General features: G+C 42.4%; 1 protein-coding gene across 3 annotated transcripts in view; it reads right to left on the bottom strand.

Annotated features, from left to right (window-relative positions):
* cdh19 (cadherin 19, type 2) overlaps positions 1–20,993 on the bottom strand; it is a 179,394-nt gene that overhangs the window by 149,810 nt on the left and 8,591 nt on the right. For all 3 annotated transcript variants that reach the window (XM_056738237.1, XM_056738238.1, XM_056738239.1), the window contains exons 2-3: positions 10,873–11,225; positions 9,360–9,654 (exon numbers count right to left, since the gene is read on the bottom strand). In XM_056738237.1, the coding sequence (XP_056594215.1) occupies positions 9,360–9,654; positions 10,873–11,085 (508 nt within the window). In that variant the 5' untranslated portion in view covers positions 11,086–11,225. The remainder of the gene's footprint in view (positions 1–9,359; positions 9,655–10,872; positions 11,226–20,993) is intronic.

The raw sequence follows: 20,993 nt of genomic DNA, 5'->3' as shown, positions 1-20,993 counted from the left end.
TGGTAGGGCACTGCTTCCCCCTCCTGAGGCGCCGGACGGTTTGCCAGAATCTCTTCGAGGCCAACCGATAGTCTTTCTCTATGGCCTCATTGAACTCCTCCCAGGCCCGAGTTTTTGCCTCCCCAACCACCCGGGCTGCAGTCCGCTTGGCCCTGTCGGTACCTGTCAGCTGCCTCTGCAGTCCCACAAGCCAACCAGGCCCGATAGGACTCCTTCAGTTTAACGGCATCCCTTACTTCCGGTGTCCACCACCGGGTTCGGGGATTGCCGCCTCGACAGGCACCGGAGACCTTACGGCCACAGCTCCTAGTGGCTGCGTTGACAATGGAGGTGGAGAACATGGTCCACTCGGACTCAATATCTCCAGACTCCCTCGGGATCTGGTCGAAGCTCTGCCGGAGGTGGAAGTTGAAGATCTCTCTGACAGGCGATTCGGCCAAACGTTCCCAACAGACCCTCACAGTACGTTTGGGTCTGCCGAGTCTGTCTAGCTTCCTCCCCCGCCATCGGATCCAACTCACCACCAGGTGGTGATCGGTTGACAGCTCCGCCCCTCTCTTCACCCGAGTGTCCAAGACATGCGGCTGTAGGTCAGATGAAACAACCACAAAGTCGATCATCGACCTCCGGCCAAGGGTGTCCTGGTGCCATGTGCACTGATGGACACCCTTATGCTTGAACATGGTGTTCGTTATGGCCAAACTGTAACTAGCACAGAAGTCCAATAACAGAACACCATTCAGGTTAAGATCAGGGGGGCAGTTCCTCCCAATCACGCCCCTCCAGGTGTCTCTGTCGTTGCCCACGTGGGCGTTGAAGTCCCCCAGCAGAACGACGGAGTCCCAGTTGGGGCACTTTCCAGCACCCCTCCCAGAGTCTCCAAGAAGGCCGGGTACTCTACACTGCCATTTGGCCCGTAGGCACACACGACAGTGAGAGACCTATCCCCGACCCGAAGGCGCAGGGAAGCGACCCTCTCATTCACCGGGGTAAACTCCAACACATGGCGGCTGAGCTGGGGGGCTATAAGCAAACCCACACCAGCCCGCCGCCTCTCACCCTGGGCAACTCCAGAGTAGTGAAGAGTCCCTCCTCCCTCGAGGAGTGTGGTTCCAGAGCCCAAGCTGTGCGTAGAAGTGATCCCGACTATCTCTAGTCGGAATCTCTGAACCTCACGCACAATCTCCGGCTCCTTCCCCGTCAGAGAGGTGACATTCCATGTCCCTAGAGCTAGATTCCGCGTCCAGGGATTGGGTTGTCGAGGCCCCTGCCTTCGACTACCACCCGATCCACTTTGCACCGGCCCCTTATGGTCCCTCCTGTAGGTGGTGGGTCCACGGGAGGGTGGCCCCACGTCGCTCCTTCGGGCTGAGCCCGGCCGAACCCCATGGGGGAAGGCCCGACCACCAGGCGCTCGCATACGAGCCCCAACCCCGGGCCTGGCTCCAGGGTGGGGCCCCGGCTGCGCCATGCCGGGCGACGTCACGGTCCTCGATTTTGTCGTCATCATAAAGGTTTTTTTTGAACCACTCTTAGTCTGAACCGTCGCCTAGGACCTGTTTGCCTTGGGAGACCCTACCAGGGGCATATAGCCCCAGACAACATAGCTCCTAGGGTCTTTCGGGTACTCAAACCCCTCCACCACGGTAAGGTGGCAGTTCAAGGAGGGGTCCGAGGTAAAGCAATATATAATATTGTTAAGAATATACATAAAAATCACAAATGTAAATAAACTGCTGAAAATAAGCTCAATATCAATTAAAACTATGCACAATACAAAACACGGTCATTTTAAAAACAAAGCAGGGTCAATGTAATTGTTACATTTGCTTTACAATAATTAACAACGTGATTAATTGTACATGAAAGTTGGGTAAGACTGTTTTGCGAGCTGTGCGTGGTAGTCTGTCCCGTGGGCTCATGGGATAAAGAAGTATCCTGAGTGCTTAAGAATCTGCGCGTTACCAGTAAACCATTTGGGAATTTCTCGGCCTACTATTTTATGAATACTGATGATTCGGACATACTACTCCATTACTGTTTTCTTCTACTACATATTAAGTAAGTAATAGAAATAGTCCACCACCCTGGTATCTCTTGCCTACTGTTTTGTGAATACAGAAGATTCAGAGATTCTATTCCTTAAACTACTGTCTTTTGTCTACTGTATAGTAAGGAATTATGCCATTTCGGATTCAGCCATTAACTTATTTCAAAGTAGGGCTGGGCGATATAACGTGCAATTCTTATGCTCAGTTTCCTCAATGAATTACGATTTAAATGCCACAACATTAGAAAGCCAGAGGCCGCTCTTGTTTCGAATATGGGACACAGAAGCAGAACCTATTACACACACACTCAACCTGCATTCCAATTCGCCTACTTATACTTAGGCTTAATAGTAGGTACTGTTTTTGTGTTATAATAGTAGGTTTTTTTGAGTGCATGGCAAAAGAGATTGCAACCACTGGGACATACTAACAGGAAGCGGAAGAGGCCATTGTTTCTAGACAACATTGTGGCCAATAACTCTCACACACATCAAAATACAGCTCTTCTTTCCATTAAGGTATTTATTCATTCATTATTTCAATGAGCTACCTGATAACATGAAAAGAGACTGGCTTGTATTCATGGTCAACCCATTAAATGGCATCACTCCAAACAATCACTTTGATGAACTTCTAAAGTTCCTAAAAACACAAAAATTAATTTCTAGAGAAATTAGAACAACTGGGAGTTAGTGCATCGTCTGTGGAGATGAAAAGCACCGGGAGAAGATATTCTTCTCTTTTGAATTTGACAGATGCTAAGCCCCCCTTGGCATCATGGGATAGAGAAGTCTCCATCTGATCCACACTCACAAATCACGGCAGAAGCAGTAGACCATCCATGAATTTCTCACCTACTGTCTTTTGCAAACAGATTTTTCGAACATACTATTCATCTTGATTCATAATGATTCTTGCATACTACATATATGGACGTCGGCGATTTTAGATGCAGGGATGGTGACAATCAACAAAAGAGAGAGGTAACATCATTCATGACTACCGGCATGCAATGCAGTTATCTGAATTGGTTTGATGATACCTTATTTTACGTTTAAAACATCTCTTTGTTATTGACGCACACATGTTCATATTGAAACACTAGCACTTAAGAGGAAATAACGTAATGAAATTCAGAGTCAAGAGCTCAACTAGTGCAAACACTGAACACAATATTGTTGGTTTGTTGAAACTTTAATTGCTGATACAAAAGTGATATTGTTTCAATGCCATTAGCAATCAACAGTTTCTAACATTGATTCAATGGTTTTCACTTGCTCTCTTGTTAGCTGGGGGCGGCTTTTATGTTTCCCTGTTCTTCTCATTGGCCCTCATTCATGAAACCTAAGCAGAACGATTTTTTGTGTAAATCATTCGGAATGCAGTGTTGAAGTAAATTTTCGGACTCATGACAATGTTCGCATTTTAAAAATGTTAGTTGGTACGAAAGAAAGCTAAACCTGCTCCATACCACGTGTAAATAGTGCGTAAAACAGCGCGTAATGTCCCTGTATTCTTTTAGACAAACTGATGACACTGCATTTTGATGCAGTATGTTTCATAATGATATTTCATGAGTTATTTTGCCATGTCTTTTATAATTGTTTACTTTGTTTAAAAAGCAGACTCGACACTGTCCTTTTTTACTCAGCTGTCCAATCACAGTGGAGAAGAGGCAGGACAAACACTACATTGACCAACCATCATACACAACAATGGAGAAGTTAATGTTAATGGTTACTGCATTTTCATATTAAGTAATATTCTTTAAAATTAGATACTGGCAAAAATTAGGCTAGTTGTTGCAGATTTTCTTAACCACAGCAATCAACGCATCTCCGGAATAATGGGCAGTGCCTCCGAAGCGTTCGCAGGCGTCACCAGCTGGGTTTTTTCAGAAGAGCACCAGGTATGGTTATTTAAGCCTGTTAAAAACGCTTTGGTGGACAGTTTAATTAATTAATTTATTGGTATATTATTATTTAATAAAATATAGCCAAACCAGAGAATGAAGTCAGGAGGATTCCAGCATTCCTAGATACATGGGCGTAAATCCCGGGGGGGACGGAGGGGACATGTTCCCCTCTATCCGAGAGTTGTTTAAATTCGATCAATTAAATTTGCTTTTGTCATAAATATACTGATGTTAATCTAATCTAATTGCGTAATAAGTAGAAAATACAAAAGCAAAAATGCGTTTTAAATTTAGAAACTGTTCAGTTCCCCCTCCTCTGCCTCTCACAATGGTTTGGCCCAATGCCTGCTCTCCATGTTCATCTCACCTACGCATTGCGCAACACATTCAAGTCAGGTATGCGTCTCAGTTCATCAGTGGTTGTTGAACTCCAGTAAGAAGGATATTTTATTCACTTTAAATAAAGTGATTCTCTTTAATGTAGTTGATGGTGATTCATTAATAAATTAGTTGTTTCAAAAAATGCTGATTAACGATGTATTTTCCATGAATCTGCTATGTTAGCGATTAAAACTTTACTTAGCTAATTAACGTTAGCTTGTTACATAGGACTTCACACACTGGAACTAAAGCCTGGCTCAGACTACAGGAGTTTTAAAATCCTGACAGATTTTAAATCTGGTTGCAGCTCACACATAAGGAGAATCTTGCCAGATTCTCCTATCTACAATCCTAAACCTGGCTCAGACTACAGGAGTTTTAAAATCCTGACAGATTTGAAATTCTGGTTGCAGCTCACACATAAGGAGAATCTTATCAGATTCTCTTATGTAAAATCTTAAACCTGGCATTACATCTACATTTGAATCTCTTTTTCAAGCACTACAAAAATAGGTTTGCCCTTTGTAAACTTGCATTTATGATTGTGAAATGTCCAGATAAGAAAACGTTGGGGGTAAAGTTGTGTTTATAAATAAGAATAAATGTAGCAAGTGCAAAAATAAAAATTAATTGATTGCATTTTTTTAATATCATAATTGAACATCCAAAGACATTTCAAGACACCCAAATACAGGATAATAGTAAGATTATCATACCAGAGGACGCCTCTTACGTCATCTCACCGGGAAACAGAAGTAAACAAAGCGACATCGCAGTTAATTTCACGTGATCTATTTGTCCTACTATGAAAAAAGTGTATTTCCACGATAGATGAAGGAAATGCAGCGGCTATGCAACAGGTCTAGAGTGTGTAACTGTACCATTTTAACGGTAGGGCTACAACGGCGTAACCACGGTGAAAAGCAAATGTTTCCGTAGCAATTAGTAGCAAGGGATTTATACTTTATTGTAGCAAAACTGTAGCAAGGTGTGTAACATTCAATACTGGAATTCTGAGTCTTTGTCGCTCTGAATGATTCTCTGTCTGTCAGTCCAAAGCCGCGGGATCGTATTTTGAGCAGGTGGTGCTATATGATTTTTTTCTAGGGCTGAAGTTATGACTGCTCTGGGCGAGCAGCTTAAGTTTAATGTTCATAAATAACGGAAGAAAACAATTGTCGCTGCCGAGAATAAAGATGAATGCCAACGTGATTATAAGATAAAGCAAGAAAAAAAAACACATAAACGCATGTATGTGTGCCTATAGACAAATAACAATCTGTTGAACGAAACTACAACCCTGTACATTTAAAACCGACGTGACTTCTCCCTACAGCTCTTTTCCTTATCTATGCGGTTGTGGTATGTTTTTGAGGATGAATTATGAAGACAATCCTGTTGTTGCCACACGTTGTTCCTCCATCTCCGCTGTACAACGTACCCTTGCAGGAGCATTTGCGGTTGACATTTTTAAAGGCCTGTCAGTCATCTCCGTCAACTTTCAGATCTGTCTCTCATTGGCTGTAGCGAAAGTACCAACGTCGTCAGCCCGATTTAAAATCCTAAATATCAAACATGTTTGATATGATCGGGGCGGCTAAGATTTCTCTCGGAGCAGATCGGGAGTTCTAAGATTCGATCTGTGAACTCCTCACATTACGTGATAATCTGGGCCGATTCTCGGCCCGATCCTCGGCCCGATCGCGTTTCTAGGCCCGATTTTTCCAGAGATTCTCGGGAGGGGAAATCGGGGTAAAATCTGGCCAAGAATCCTATAGTCTGAGCCAGGCATAACACGCCGAAGCCGTTTCGCATTCATTGTTATATTTTAAGCGACCTTGCATGATGTGAACATTAACCGCAACACTTAGCCACCGATCCTGCCATTCAGGTCCCGTGTCACACACAGCCGCGAACATACCTGTTACAGTTTTGTAATGTTGGCACTATATCTAGCGTCCACAAAAGGTGCACAGCTTTCATTCAGTTGGAGTGGATCGTTTTCTCAGCATCTATTTTGTGCAGTATGTGCGCGGCGGATAAGCTAAACATTCAGTTTACTGAATCTCGGGCGATTCATCAACGAGTACAACACAGAATTTAAGTTTGTTTGGGTACACGAACATGAACAAAGTTTTGACTGTATTATTTGTGTCCCCTTCAAAAATTGCTCTTAAGAAATTTTATATGTATTGTCCCCCCCTACTATTAAATGAGGTTACGCCCATGCCTAGATACGTAATTTATAGGCGGGGATTATGTTAATTGTGAATGAGCGTGAATAAGCACCCTGTTTACAAGTGTTTGGAATTCATTAACACACACACATTTTATCTGACGTTTACAAAGTATTTGTGAATACGGAGGAGAGTTTTCGGGAAGGTCTGTTTTACGCGCAAATTACTCAAAATTTACACACATTTACGAATGTTTCATGAAAGACGCCCATTGTGTTTTCCATCAAGTGTTGGGAGAACAAACCTTACTACAAATGAATGTCATCATCATCTCTGCTAGAGAAGAGATCTAGAGATCTCTGCCTGAAGCTAGAGTCCAGCAGCTACCCATGTCTGCCTATGCTAAGGTTTTACTAAATTTACTAATTTACATAGTACTGTTTTGTCGTCGTTTGTTGTTTTGAGTTATAAGTGTAGAAGATATTTTTGGCTAAAATATAGAAGAATAATGTATACAATTGTTTACTATTATAAAATCATTTTAAGAGTTTCTTATCTGGGGGCCGAATGATAGTTGACACAAAGGACCCTAGGTAAGCTGGGGGAGGAAAATACATCTGTTTTACATAATATTGGGGGGGCTCAGAGGACGTGCGTGTATGTGTGTGTGTGTGTTAAGCTCACTATATAAGGGCTTCTCCAAAAACGGAGAAGTGAGTGACATTGCAATCCTACTCCATTAATAAAGTGGTTTTTGTATCAAAACTCGAGACTCAAGAATAATTCTTCAGAACACGCAAAGAAAATCCACAACATAAGTAGGTTTACTGGTAACACTTTAGAATACTGATCCATTATTAATGAATAACTACACATGACCAAATGAGTAAATCAATATCAAGAATCTAGTAATTACTGTTAATTAACAAGAAACTCTGATTAACAAACTATTAAGTAATAGCACATAGATGAACGTGATAGTTCACTAATAACTAATCAATAACTACAATTTTTTTCATACTTCCCAGCGAACTACTGAGAAAGTTTCATAATTTATGCTAAACTAAATAATACTTTTATTGGACAAATAAGTGGCACTGCAATAAAATTTGAACTGCTAAAACTAATACACAAATATGCAGCTCGGCATCCATGATCTGGTGCACCAGTCTCTGTTTGGAGACAGTCCTCCCTGCTGCCCTCCAAAACAGACAAAGAGCTGATCAGAGCTCTTAAGCTCTGCGTGTGGTCCAAGTAGAGGTGCAGCTGGCGTGCTGGACACAACACGATTGGGGTTGGGTCTTGCTCCCTGATAAGGAGCGCCTGATGGTTTCGCCACCTGGTGGTGGGACCTTTGGGCTGTGTTGGGGTCTCAGGATAGCGTGAGACTTACCGGACCCTAATTCTAGGCATTTAGGGGACACGGAAAGTGCTTGTAAGTCCTTAACGCGCCCCTTAGGGATTTACTGATCAGGTCGTGCTGCCCCATGGGACTTTCCACCACTGGGTAGTGATGAGCTGACGCTACAAACACTTTTAGTGTGGAGGGGGAGAGGTTAGTCTCCAGTCTCTAGGAACAGCATGTTCCGTTCGAGCACCTCCGTGGGTCTTCTTTCCGAGAAGAGCTCCGGGACGAGAAGGGGCGCCACTTATAGGCGTGTAGCTGCCCGGTGGCTGGGGCCCAAGCCTGAGTGATGGTCTCCATCACAGTGAGGGGGGATAGCCAACTCAGGATCTCCTCGTCCTGTCCAGAGGCCAGACATGGGGGCTCAAGAGGTGTGGCCTGGGATGCCATAACATGCCCTTTCCCTGAGAAAACAGGACTATTGTCAGGGGAATCGGTCAGGGGGGAGTTGTTGTCAAGAGCATTAGCTCCGAGAACCAAGTCTGGTTGGGCCAGTAGGGTGCAACTAGTAGTACTTGATGCTCCTCTTCCTTGACCTTGCACAGGGTCTGTGCAAGGAGCTTCACTGGGAGGAAGGTGTACTACTGCTTGTCGCGTGGCCAGGTGTGTGCCAGGGCCTCCATGCCGAAGAAGGCCTCGGAGGGTAATGGGTGGTGTTCAGAGAGGCGCCTGAACATGCCCGAACCGCATGCACCTAGAGAGCTGGGGTGCGAGGAGGTGGAGTCGCCACTCTCCGGAAGACGTCAACTGACGAGAGAGTCATTTCTATGTGCTAAGGCAGCTTGGGTAGGCCACGTGGAAGCGGGCTCCTCATCGCGGGTCTCGCGCCCCCCCGACGGGCGGGGGGTGAGCAGGTCCGCTGTCTACCGGACCAGCTTCGTGTACAACTCTAGACACTGATATGCCAGCGCAGGCAGGGCCCCGTCCTCGCCCCCATACTGCTTGACCGTTGCACACTGCACCCTCAACCCTGCAGGAAGGTGTTTCCGGGTATTTTTGTTAGCGATTTTGCAGTATCCACTCACAAAAATATTATATAATTTATGTAGTCAATGGGTGTTGAGATCTGTTTGATTATAAGCATATTTCCAAAGATCTTTCTCTGTGTTCATCAGAACAAATACATTTATACACATTTGGAACAACTCAAAGGTGAGTAAATGATGACAGAATTGAATTTTTCGAGTAAAGTATCACTTTAAGACTGATTTTGTGATCCAGGGTCACATTTATTTCAGGTCAAGTCAACTTTTTTTTACGATTTTGTAGCACTCTACTGTGGTATAACTGGTGCAGTTTACATTTATTATTATAACATTACAGTGAGTTGGAAGCCACTCATTATTAATAATGAGAATAACCTGTATAAGACACAGTTCACTTGTTTTAAAGTTATATAAATGGACCGTGTTGAACAGTGATCAGCTTACCTGTGGGACACATCTCAGGGATGCTGGAGACATAGGGCTCGTTTATAAACTCCGGAGCGTTGTCATTGATGTCCTGGACTTTAATAATGAACTCTGATTCAGGTTCAGCGGGCTGTTTGGACCTGCGGTTGATGGCCTGAGCCTGCAGTATATAGAAATCCTTCTGCTCGCGGTCCAGGCATTTTATCACTTGAATGTCACCTGTGTACTCATCTATAATAAAGAGCTCACCAGCTCCTTCACCTGATAGGATGTACTTTATGGTAAAGTCTCCTGTGTCGTAGTCTGATTTCAGCTGAATGGTAAAAAATGAAATGTTTAGTAAGGCTGAATAGTACATAATCTCTGTATAGCTATCAAATAAAAAAAAAGTTATGAAAGGGTATGAAACCCATTGTTGGAATAATTTGATATACCTAGTCTCTTTAACCAACCATTGCGAAAATCAAACAGTAAAAGTCTGCTTGCCATCACAATACACACATCATTTTTACAATTTCTTCTACGTTGTATTACCCAAGTCAGTTAAAGAATATAAGTGTTTTAACCTGCTGGAAGAAAAGCATTTCCTGACCATTTTGACAGCCCCAGTGCTACCCTCACATTGCTGTTCTTACATGCATCTACCAAAGCACTTTAAGGAAGCTGAAAACTGCAAGCACTCCTTCGAGAACATGGACAGCAGTTGCTTTACATTGGTTTTTACACTGAGGTAGTTTGGTAGTACACATGTGATGAAGTAAACTTAACATATAAAATATGTAATGTTGCACTAATTCAATTTCATCTTTTAATGTTGAAAAATGTTAAAATGTCATCAAAACATCATTATTGCAATCAATGTTTCGGCTCTTGACTCTTGTATTTTAATATTATGTTATACAAAACTCACAGCATGCAATCTAGTCAATCTGTTTATCTGAATTAGTTTTAATGTCCAAGTGTGTCAGTAAATCTTTCTCATTATTTTGTAACAGTGCTTAACCTTAGTGGAACAGAACATTTACACCAGCTACGAATGCAGCTCCTTACTTTTAATACATCTATCACAGCAGCAAACTACACAAACTTCTTTTAAAGCATTTGTTTCTTTTCAATGGTTTTTTTAATAAAGTGTTCTTATGAAAATACTATTACAAATGCTAAAAGAGAATTAACTTTTTAAGAGTCAAGAGCCAAATTAAAGTAAACACTGATCACAGTAATGGTTGTTTTTGAAATTTCAACTTTTACATTTATTATTTAATATTAATCGTGTGTGCAAAAGTAATATTTTACAATGATAAACCAAAAGTTCAATTCAATAGTTTTCATCTGCTGTCTTGCTATGTGGGTAGTTTCTCAATTGAATCTTTTCAGCTATGCTTGCAACATTCTCCAGCTTGTCTATAACTCGTCGATGTCAGGGAAAGAGTTAATAAAATACTACCTAACATAACTACCTATTATTAACAGAATATACTGTTGCCATAAAAGCAAACAAAGCTTTATTAATCAACGCCTTGCTTTGTACCTGACCGATCTTTCTCACTGTTGGATCTTCTTCTTCAACAAATATCTGGCTCCAAATCCAGCCTCGTTTCACTCTTTCCTGAGACCCATGAGAGGCTTTAGTTGAATGGTTTTTGTGTTGCTGGTGTTTAGAGATTTGAAGATTGCCTTTGACCCAGCCAGATAAGATGAAGATCAAGATAAGGAGTACACGAAGAACAGAGCAGTTGTACATTGTTGAGAACTTTCTTTTCCTCTTCTTTGAATAACTGTTTCATTGAATGTTTAAGCTTCATAGCGTTATGGAGATGGCCAGAGAAGTGATAGACTCGAACATGATGCACTCCATTAACGGGAAACAATTTAGTTCCTTTTCTGTTGTTGAAAACAGCAAAAACATTGTTAGGTTAGTTTGGTGAGTTGCGATGAGGGAGTAACCAAAATAACAATGTTGTAATCAATCTACAGTTAATGTCTATGATAGAAAGCAATATTCATATCAATGTTAAAAACTGTTGATTTGTCAATATAAACTGCATCAATTCCATATCAATTTTCCACCCGCAATTAATTGTCTTTTTTTTGCAAAATGTTCAAAATGGCAATGAGCCTTTTGTTGCGCATGCTCCATGCATTGGTGAGGTGCCCCCTGCTACATGGGAGATCAGGGTGTGATTCCCCTCTTAACCATCACTTCCCATGTCCAAAGTACACTGTAATGTGTTTCACATCTGTGCTATATTTTGTATTATACAGATGTAAAGAGTCTGTAATATCTATGAGTTACGGCTTTGCAGTGTTTTCTCTGCCCAAGTCTAATGATTGTCACTGAAAGTCATGATTGCCTGTCATTGCGCCCTTATTATGCGCCTCCTCACTACTAACAGATCCTCGCTTTTTCTGTCTATCATATGCGTGGCATGTCCAGACAGTACATAATATTATGTGCTTTCAGCGGTTCACAGATATTCATACGGGTTAGTGTACCCCAACTGAGCCATATATTTGTTTTAATCCAGACAACCCCTCAGCGTAGGTGTTTTCTGTGATTTATGTGAATATTCTGAATGTGAACTGATTCAGAGAGTGGATGTTTTCGCGTCCCTGTAATTTTGACACGTGCCTGGATTTTTTCTGTGGTGCTGACCTATCAGCAGCGGCTCTGTGTAATGCTTGTAGGACGGCTGGATACAGAGCTAGGTGTGCCGGTTTTTGCCCTTAGCACTGCGGCTGAGAGCCACTGCCTTGCTATGCTTCAACCGTTTCCCACATGCAAGCATAACACTTGTATAAGGTGTCTGCCTTGTGCGAGTGGTCGCGTTATGTTCATTCCGATTGTGGACAGCTGTCTCTGTCTTCTTTGTGTGCTCCATTTACTGCCATTATCATGTGCGCCATATTAGCACTGGTCGAGCACCGTTCGCTTGATTTTGAGCTATGTGTGCTGTCGATTGGCCCATTAGTGAAATGTGCCGAACAGCCACAAGTGCAGCGTCTTGCTGTGGGGAGCATAAAGTATGTTTATTCACAAGGGTGTAAACATATGATCACACTCTCCAGACTCAGTCTCCGTTAAAGCTCGTCTGTGAAGGTTCACATGGGCTACTGAGGTCTGCGCACTGCGTTAATTTTTCACTCTGTCACTAGGCCGCATGTAGAGAATGTGCTAATAGTACTCTAGCCGTGTGCCAGCTAGCCGTTTCCGTTTATACAAAATGGTTATCCCTATCTGATAAGATCATCGCTTTTCTTAGCCGTAACTGAACACCCCAACTCCGAGTTGAATGCTGGGATGTGTGGGGTAGTGTATGGGAACGAGGACTGGTCACATTTTCACGACGCGTGTTGTATATACACGATGGAGCGTTAGCCCCTCTACGATCTGTTTTCATGCTCTAAATTTGTTCTCTTGAGTGTGTGTATGGTACGTTATGAATGGTTACGACCAGGTGCACTGTCCCGTGTCGGACATTTTAACGTAAACCCTTATGACTGCCGTAGATTATTGCTACAGCATACTATTTCTAATATGGATGTTTTCGCGGCTATCGCTGCTTTCTATGTATGAATGTTCAGTAGGAAGCACAATCTGGCATTCAGATCTGTGAGGGTAACAGAACGGCAGAGACCCTTCGCCCTCTGTCCTCTTCTCCGGCCTAAGATTTTGCTTTGAGAGTACTGGCTCTCTCTCTGGTGGATCAGATGCATGCAAACTATTGAAGAGGGTTCCGTGTAAATACCCTGCCTGTTTTTGCGCATATGGGACTTATAATGCTCTCCGTGCAGGAGTTTGAATGTGATAGTATGTCACACACAGACCCCATGATTATATGCCATTTTGTGCGCAAATGGTATGCTCTCTGCATTTCGCTCAAACCAGTGGCCTCGTCTGATGCCTTCGCTCGCCATGCAACGTGTATATGTTTTGAGCTTGCGGGTTTACGCGACTGTTTCACGCAACATTGACTATTAGATTAGATTAGATTAGATTCAACTTTATTGTCATTACACATATACAAGTACAATGTAACGAAATTAGTTTAGGTCTAACCAGAAGTGCAATTAGCAAGTGCAGGATATACAGTGTGAATAAATACAGAATACAATATTAGGAAAATACTATACAATGGGCATGTACTATGAAAATATGACAGTCGGTATGTACTATGAACAATATAAACAGAAGGCTATATACTGTGAACATTAATGTACAGGTGGTTATGAACAGATAACAATATAGACTATACAATAGTGCAAGTGACTTGAGTGTGCATTAATTACAGACATTAGCTATTAAAGTTACAGTGCAGTAGATGAGTTGATTCGGTTATTAAAGGTACAGTGCAGTACATGAGTTAATGCAGTTATTGAAGTTATAGTGCAATACATGAGTAGATGCAGTTATACCTTTACAGTGCAGTAGATGAGTTAGTGCAGTTATTGAAGTTACAGTGCAGTAGATGCGTTAATGCGGTTATTAAGGTTACAGTGCAGTAGATGAATTAGTGCAGTTATAGAAGTTACAGTGCAGTAGATGCTTTAATGCGGTTATTAAGGTTACAGTGCAGAAGATGAGTTAATGCAGTTATTGAAGTTATAGTGCAATAGATGAGTAGATAAAGTTAGTTATGGAATAGATGCAGTAATGCAATAGATGAGTTACAGTGCAGTAGAGAAGTTGGTGCAGTTATTGAAGTTACAGTGCAGTAGATAAGGTAATGCAGTTATGAAAGTTACAGTGCAGTAGATGCGTTAATGCGGTTATTAAGGTTACAGTGCAGTAGATGAGTTAATGCAGTTATTGAAGTTATAGTGCAATAGATGAGTAGATGCAGTTAGTTATGCAATAGATGAAGTAATGCAATAGATGAGTTACAGTGCAGTTGAGAAGTTGGTGCAGTTATTGAAGTTACAGTGCAGTAGATGAGGTAATGCAGTTATGAAAGTTACAGTGCAGTAGATGAGGTAATGCAGTTATGAGAGTAGTCCATTAGTGCAAATGAGCATTCAGTGTAATATTCCTGGTGTGCAAGTGAGCAGTATAGAGTGCAAATGATGCTATGTGTGTGTGTGTGTGTGTAAACAGTCCGATAGAGCAGATAACATGAAGCACTGGTGGGTGTGTACAGTTCAGTCATGCATGGCAGACCTGTAGTGCAATGTAAACAATGTTGTAGCAGCATTACAGTTAAAGTTATGAGGGGTAGTGGAATCAGTGGGGAGCAGAGTTCAATATTGAAACCGCTCTGGGAAAAAAGCTGTTTCCTAGTCTGCTGGTTCTTGTCCGGAGGCACCTGAAGCGCCTACCGGAAGGCAGGAGAGTAAACAGTCTATTAGCGGGTTGAGAGGAGTCCTTGATAATGCTGCGAGCTCGACGCAGACAGCGTTTCTTTTGGATGTCCTCAATGGAAGAGAGTGTAGTCCCTGTGATGCGCTGGGCTGTTTTCACCACCCGCTGCACTGCCTTGCGCTCAGCAACAGAACAGTTCCCGTACCAGACTGTGACACAGTTGGTCAGGATGCTCTCTATCGTGCAGCGATAGAAGTTCACCAGGATAGTTGAAGATAGTTGTTTCTTCTTCAGTGTCCTCAGAAAGAAGAGACACTGGTGAGCCTTCTTGACCAGGCATGAGGTGTTGGTGGTCCAGGACAGGTCCTCCGAAATATCGGTCCCCAGGAACTTAAAACTGGAAACAAGTTCAACAGCCATCCAGATAATGTGGATGGGGTCGTGTGTGTGCCTCCTTTCGCCTTCCTGAAGTCCACAATGATCTCCTTTGTCTTGGAGGTGTTAAGGAGCAGGTTGTTGTTTGATCACCATGTGGCCAGGTGCCGTACCTCCTCCCTGTTAGCAGTCTCATCGTTGTTGCTGATGAGACCAATCACTGTTGTATCGTCTGCGAACTTGATGAAGGAGTTAGGTCCATTCACAGGTTTGCAGTCGAGTGTGAAAAGGGAGTAGAGAAAGGGGCTCAGTACGCAGCCCTGTGGTACACCAGTGTTGAGGGTGATGGTGATGGTGGTGGAGCAGATGTGGCCTAACCTTACAAGCTGAGGCCTGTTCGTCAGGAAGTCCATAATCCAGTTGCAGGTTGAATTGTTAATGCCTAGGTTTCAAAGTTTGATGATTAGCTTGGAAGGGATGACGGTATTGAATGCAGAGCTGAAGTCTACAAACAGCATGCGTGCATAAGTGTCCTTATTATCCAGATGTGTGAGCACCGAGTGCAGCGCCATGGACACCGCATCATCTGTGCTCCTGTTGCTACGGTAGGCAAATTGGTATGGGTCCAGTGTGGATGGTAAAGAGTCTTTTAGTTGTGACAGGACCAGCCGCTCAAAGTCCATAGGGAGACATCTAAAATATTCTGTCAGGTAGGGCCTGAGGACTGGAGTTGAGAACCACTGCATTAAAGGGAATGTGCAATGGTGTTTCATGCATTCTGACCTCTTTTACAATGTTAAACATGCTGGCTTCTCATGCTTGACATCGTCCACTTGTCAAAAAACGAATTGGACGTATTTGAGCTTGATACACTCCCCCAAAGTTTGTATAGGATTCATGACGTTTCTTTCGAACTTGAAAAGCACGCCTACGGCAAGGCAAAAGAAATGGCCCAACCATGCATCTACTGACTAGCGAAAGGAGGACCTGTTTACCATCAAGTTTGGCTCTGCTGTGTGCCTGCAGCTGTAAGTAGTTACTCTTGCGAGTATGTGTGTTTGTTTGTTCACGGTATTTCAGTGATGGATGTTACTGTATATAAACGGGGGATATAACGCTAGATTTGGAGATCATTTGAAACTGATAGATGGAGCGGTCCCAGTGCTAAAAGATGCAGGATATGAACCGCTGGTCATAAGTGAAACTGAGTCATATGTCTGTGTTTTGAAAAGCATATACGCGTAACCTCATAACTATAGTATCCAGCCCCAGCAGGGTGTATGAGGGAGAACCACAGCGGGCAGGGTGTATGAGGGAGAACCACAGCGGGCAGGTTCTCATCTCTCGAGACATAAAAGGTCCATTTCCGCCCGACCAAACTTTCTCCAAATGAGTTCCATCACATTGAGGTAGACTCTCCATTCCCCGGGCCTCAGCACTGCTCCATAATACAGCCGGGAATATAAACTTCTCTGAGCAAAAAAGCTTCCCTTGAGCCCAGAGGAGACTTTGACGCACCAGTTTGAATAAAGGGTGTGAATTTAGATTTAATACTATCTTACGGTATAAATGTGGATGACATAAAAATTCTTCAGCAGAGTAAAGACATTTCAGATCATGATCTAGTATTGTGTTTGCTTCCCTTGCCTATGGCTATAAGTCAATAATGGTGTCAAGTCAAACAAATATGGTAGAACAATAACTTCAAAAGCCAAAGATTAGGTTCTCGATAATCTGCCAGAATTGTCTCAGTTCCCTAGCATGCCTAATAACGCAGAAGACCTTGACATTACCACTGAAAATCGTCACTCCACCTTCTCTGAAACGCTAAACACAGATGCTCCTCTTTGCTAAAAGAATATGAAATATAGTAGACCAGCACCGTGGTATAATGAACACACTCTAAAGAAAGCAACCCAAAAAAAATATTCTACTGTAGATCAAAATGATCTGTCTAAAATCATTAGATTATCTAAATCATCAACATGCGTGCTAGACCCTATACCTAAAAACCACTTACCCCAGCACACTCTTACATAGAAAATTATGTCAGCATTAATGGAAAAGCTTTGAAATGGCTTTATCACAAATTTATTAGAACAAAAACACAAAGCAAAAACCCACAAGGGGGTAAAACAGGAACGAGGTAAATGATAACACAGACAACACAGGAACAGAAACTGACTAAACTGATACTAGACTAAAACACAAGACAGGATACAATAACCTTACACTAACTAGACAGGACCAAACTACAGACAGGCACAAAACTTGGAAATTCAAGGTATGGAATAAATCACAGACTGGATACAAACACATTCAGGAACGATCAGAATCAGTCAGAAACAATCAGATACAATCCACGAGCACAGGACAAAAGACATGAGAATCATATATAGGGAAGGATAATTAACAGGGACAGGTGTGGGTAATCAAACACTCAAGGAGAGCTAACGAAGAAACAAGATGGCGGTAACAGAGACGCAGACCGGAGAGAGAGTATAGCGAGCCAATAGGATCACTATCTCTCCATCCACGCACAACCTAAGGCTATGGCATGACTCTGCCCCAAGACCAATAGACATGACATGTTTGCGGACTCATGACAGCACTTGTGCAATGTTCGCAAAATAAAGCATGACTTATTTTTCTCCTTTGGTAAGTGGCTTGAAATCCCTGTAGATCATTTTAAAGAATACCTGGTCTAGCGCACTCTTCCTCTCCTGTGATAAATGTATTTTTGTCGGTTTTTGCTGAAAAAAGTTTTAAATCTCCCTCTCTCTATCTCTGTACACGTTTTTTGTGCCTCTTCCTCTGTAAGTAAATATAGATTGCACTATTAACAATTTGTTCAGTTGGCATTGCTTGTTTAGCTCATTAAAGTTTAATTCAGAGAAATTTGAAGATGGCAATAGCTATAGTGCTATACTGTATGGTCAAAATTATGTTGCTCCGCTCTCTAATTCACTCCCACTCTGCTCGGCTCACCTACTCTGGTCGCCGCTTTCCTCTCTCAGCCCTAGCATCTGATCTCATCCTGCTCGGTGTGGTAACAGCAGAACAATGAGAAAAGACAGCTGAGAGTAGGGCTCTGTTCGACACTCTGTGATGCAGCAAGCACATCAATTGTTTTGGGAAGTTTTTCTGGTTCTGGTTGATCTAACTAATCTAGATCTAACTTGATCTTAGAGGATTTTTATTATAGAAGTGTTGTGTATGCATGGTTGAAAAGATGCAGCTTTAATCTAGATTTAAAGTGACAGTGTGTCTGCCTCCCATACAGTAAAAGGTAGACTCAATCAAAGTGATGCATTTTTGAAGACCTAACTTAGTTAGTACCTAACTATCTAAGGAGTGATAAAAAAAGAATAACTGAAGATAGGAAAATACGGTTTCTTTTGTTTAAAAGCAGAGACTCGGTTCTTTCATTGGACATATTGTCCATATTGAGTAGGCTGGCAACTTTTTAAAAAAGGCTGGTGGGGAAAGAGATAACCCCTTCTTCACCGTCTGCCTCAATCTGGGTTCTTCTGCCCCTTGACAACATACCACTTTGTTACAGCACGGTTTGTGACACACTTTTGCCACATGCTTTATTGGAGATGGAAAATAAGTTGCTAGATGTTCCTCATAATGATACGCTCCTTCAGCTACATGCAAACCTGCTGAACATCCAGATGAACATGATGGTAGAGCAGTACGTGACAAAATCAAACCTTCACATGAGATGTCCGATCCACTTACTTCAGTTTTCTATTAAAGATGCATCAGCAAAGCATAATGCTGTCAGCTCACTAATTAAAAAGGTCGGGAATATAGTCAAAACAATCAGAAAAAGCACACTCAACACAGAGGAAACCGACAAGTTAAGTGTTCGTCCCACAACTACATGTGCATCCAGATGGAACAGTCAGTGAATGATTGAATCGGTACTGAAAATGTTTGAAAAGGATCCACTTGTCATGAGAAGTAAGGAGGATTCAGTTGCGAATGCAAAATAAAAGTTTATTAGGTCACTGGAAAAAGTTTCCTTAGGTCCGCCAGCGAGGCTCGTAAAAGGGAGAGCCAATTGAGACTGCCAGTTGTCACCCAGATAGAAGCTCCGTAGCGCCCGGAAAGCAAGCGGGAATAATCCTCCGCAACGTCCTGGGTATTACCTACTGCAGGCTGGATGACTGATGATCATAAAGCATATGAGCTTGATGAGGAAGGGAACAATCTAATAAAATCGGACAGAACAGTGAGAGCATATGTAGTCGTGCTGATGAGCCGCAGCTGGCTCACCTTAGGTTATCAGCACGACTGACAATTATACCCAAGCAGGTAGCAGAGGTGAGCCGTGAACCCATGAACCGTGACACCACTGTGGAAAAATAGGCTCGAGTCATTCACTGATGATGGGGAAATCACATGCAAGGATATCACTGCATCTTGTAAATCAAATGTTTCATGTCGTAGGCAACGCAACATGCGTACTCCTTCATGTACAAAACTGCAGCACTTACTATTCCTATTGGCTTATGGAACTGCCAATCTGCTGTAAACAAAGCAGATTTCATCACGGATACTGCTAATCATTATGGATTTAACCTTCTAGCCCTTATTGAAACCTGGATCAAAACACAGTACAGTGTCACACTGTCTGCCCTCTCCAATAATTAAGTTTTCTCTAACAGCCCTCACATATCAGGAAGAGGTGGAGGAACTGGCCTACTTATATCAAATAATTGGAAATTCAAGGTGCTTTTACCTTTGTGTGACAACGACTAATTTGAATCCCATACTGTTACGATAATACACCCTGCTAAAACAACTGTGTAGTTATCTATCACCCAGACCACCTACTCATGTCCAAACTTTTGACACGCACACACTCCCCTCATTCTCACTACTATCTGAAGCCATTGTTTCTAAGGTCATCCTCTCTAACCGCCCGACCACCTCAATCAGTTGTCCCTGCTCTAACATATAATATCAACTACATTTCTCACAGCTTTTAAGGAGGCCCACATAACCCCACTTCTTAAGAAACCCACACTTGATCCTGCACGTGCAGAATACTACAGGCCAGTATCTCTCTAAAAATCAAAGCTCTAATTTTGGCTTACAAGACGACCACTGGTTCTGCACCCCATACCTACACTATGGCACTTATGCATTGCTGCCCTTTTGTTGCACTGATTGCTTCCATTGTTATGCCTTATTTGTAAGTCGCTTTGGATAAAAGCATCTGCTAAATGTGGAGTCAGATGCTGAAGTTTCTGCATCATAATTGTTTATAGATTGTTTGAAGATCGCTTTTGGATGAAGTGTTGTTTGTGAATGCAAAGTAAGTTTGCAATTGTTATATATGCAGCTGATGAGAGGTTAATCTGTTCTTGTACACAAGTTATTATGCCCATGAGGTTAATATTTATGTGTTTGCTGTATTTTTCTTTACGTAACGGGAAACCTGTGTTAAACAACTTGCTACACACAGCGTTGTGGCCAATAGACTCTCAGGATTTCTGAAGATGAACAACTTCATTGACACTTCAGTATCAAAGGCAGGCATAGGGGGTTATCTGGATGTTTAGAACATACTAACATTATCTGGCACCAGTTGCAAATGGCAAAAAGGAGAAGAATGTGGTTTATCTAGATCTTGCCAATGCCTTTGGATCAGTTCCACATGAACTGGTTTGTACAGCCTTTGACTCCTTTCACGTTCCAGAGCAGGAAACAAAGCTGATTAAGGCATATTTTCAGGATCTCCAATTCTTTACTACCACACAGGATAGCACCACAGCATGGCAACAGCTGGAGGTTGGCATAATGGCAGGTTGCACAATTTCACCACTGGCTTTCACAACGGCAATGGAAATAATAATCTGGGCATCGCATTGGGTGGTTGGAGGAGAGCGTTTGAAATATGGGTTGCGCCTACCTCCAATCAGGACATACATGGATGACATGACAACCATTACAACAACCAAAGC

This window comes from Triplophysa dalaica, chromosome 23, assembly GCF_015846415.1.
Source record: "Triplophysa dalaica isolate WHDGS20190420 chromosome 23, ASM1584641v1, whole genome shotgun sequence".
Taxonomy (NCBI): domain Eukaryota; kingdom Metazoa; phylum Chordata; class Actinopteri; order Cypriniformes; family Nemacheilidae; genus Triplophysa; species Triplophysa dalaica.
Note: the sequence above shows the minus strand (reverse complement) of the source record. Positions and strands in the feature narration are given on the sequence as shown.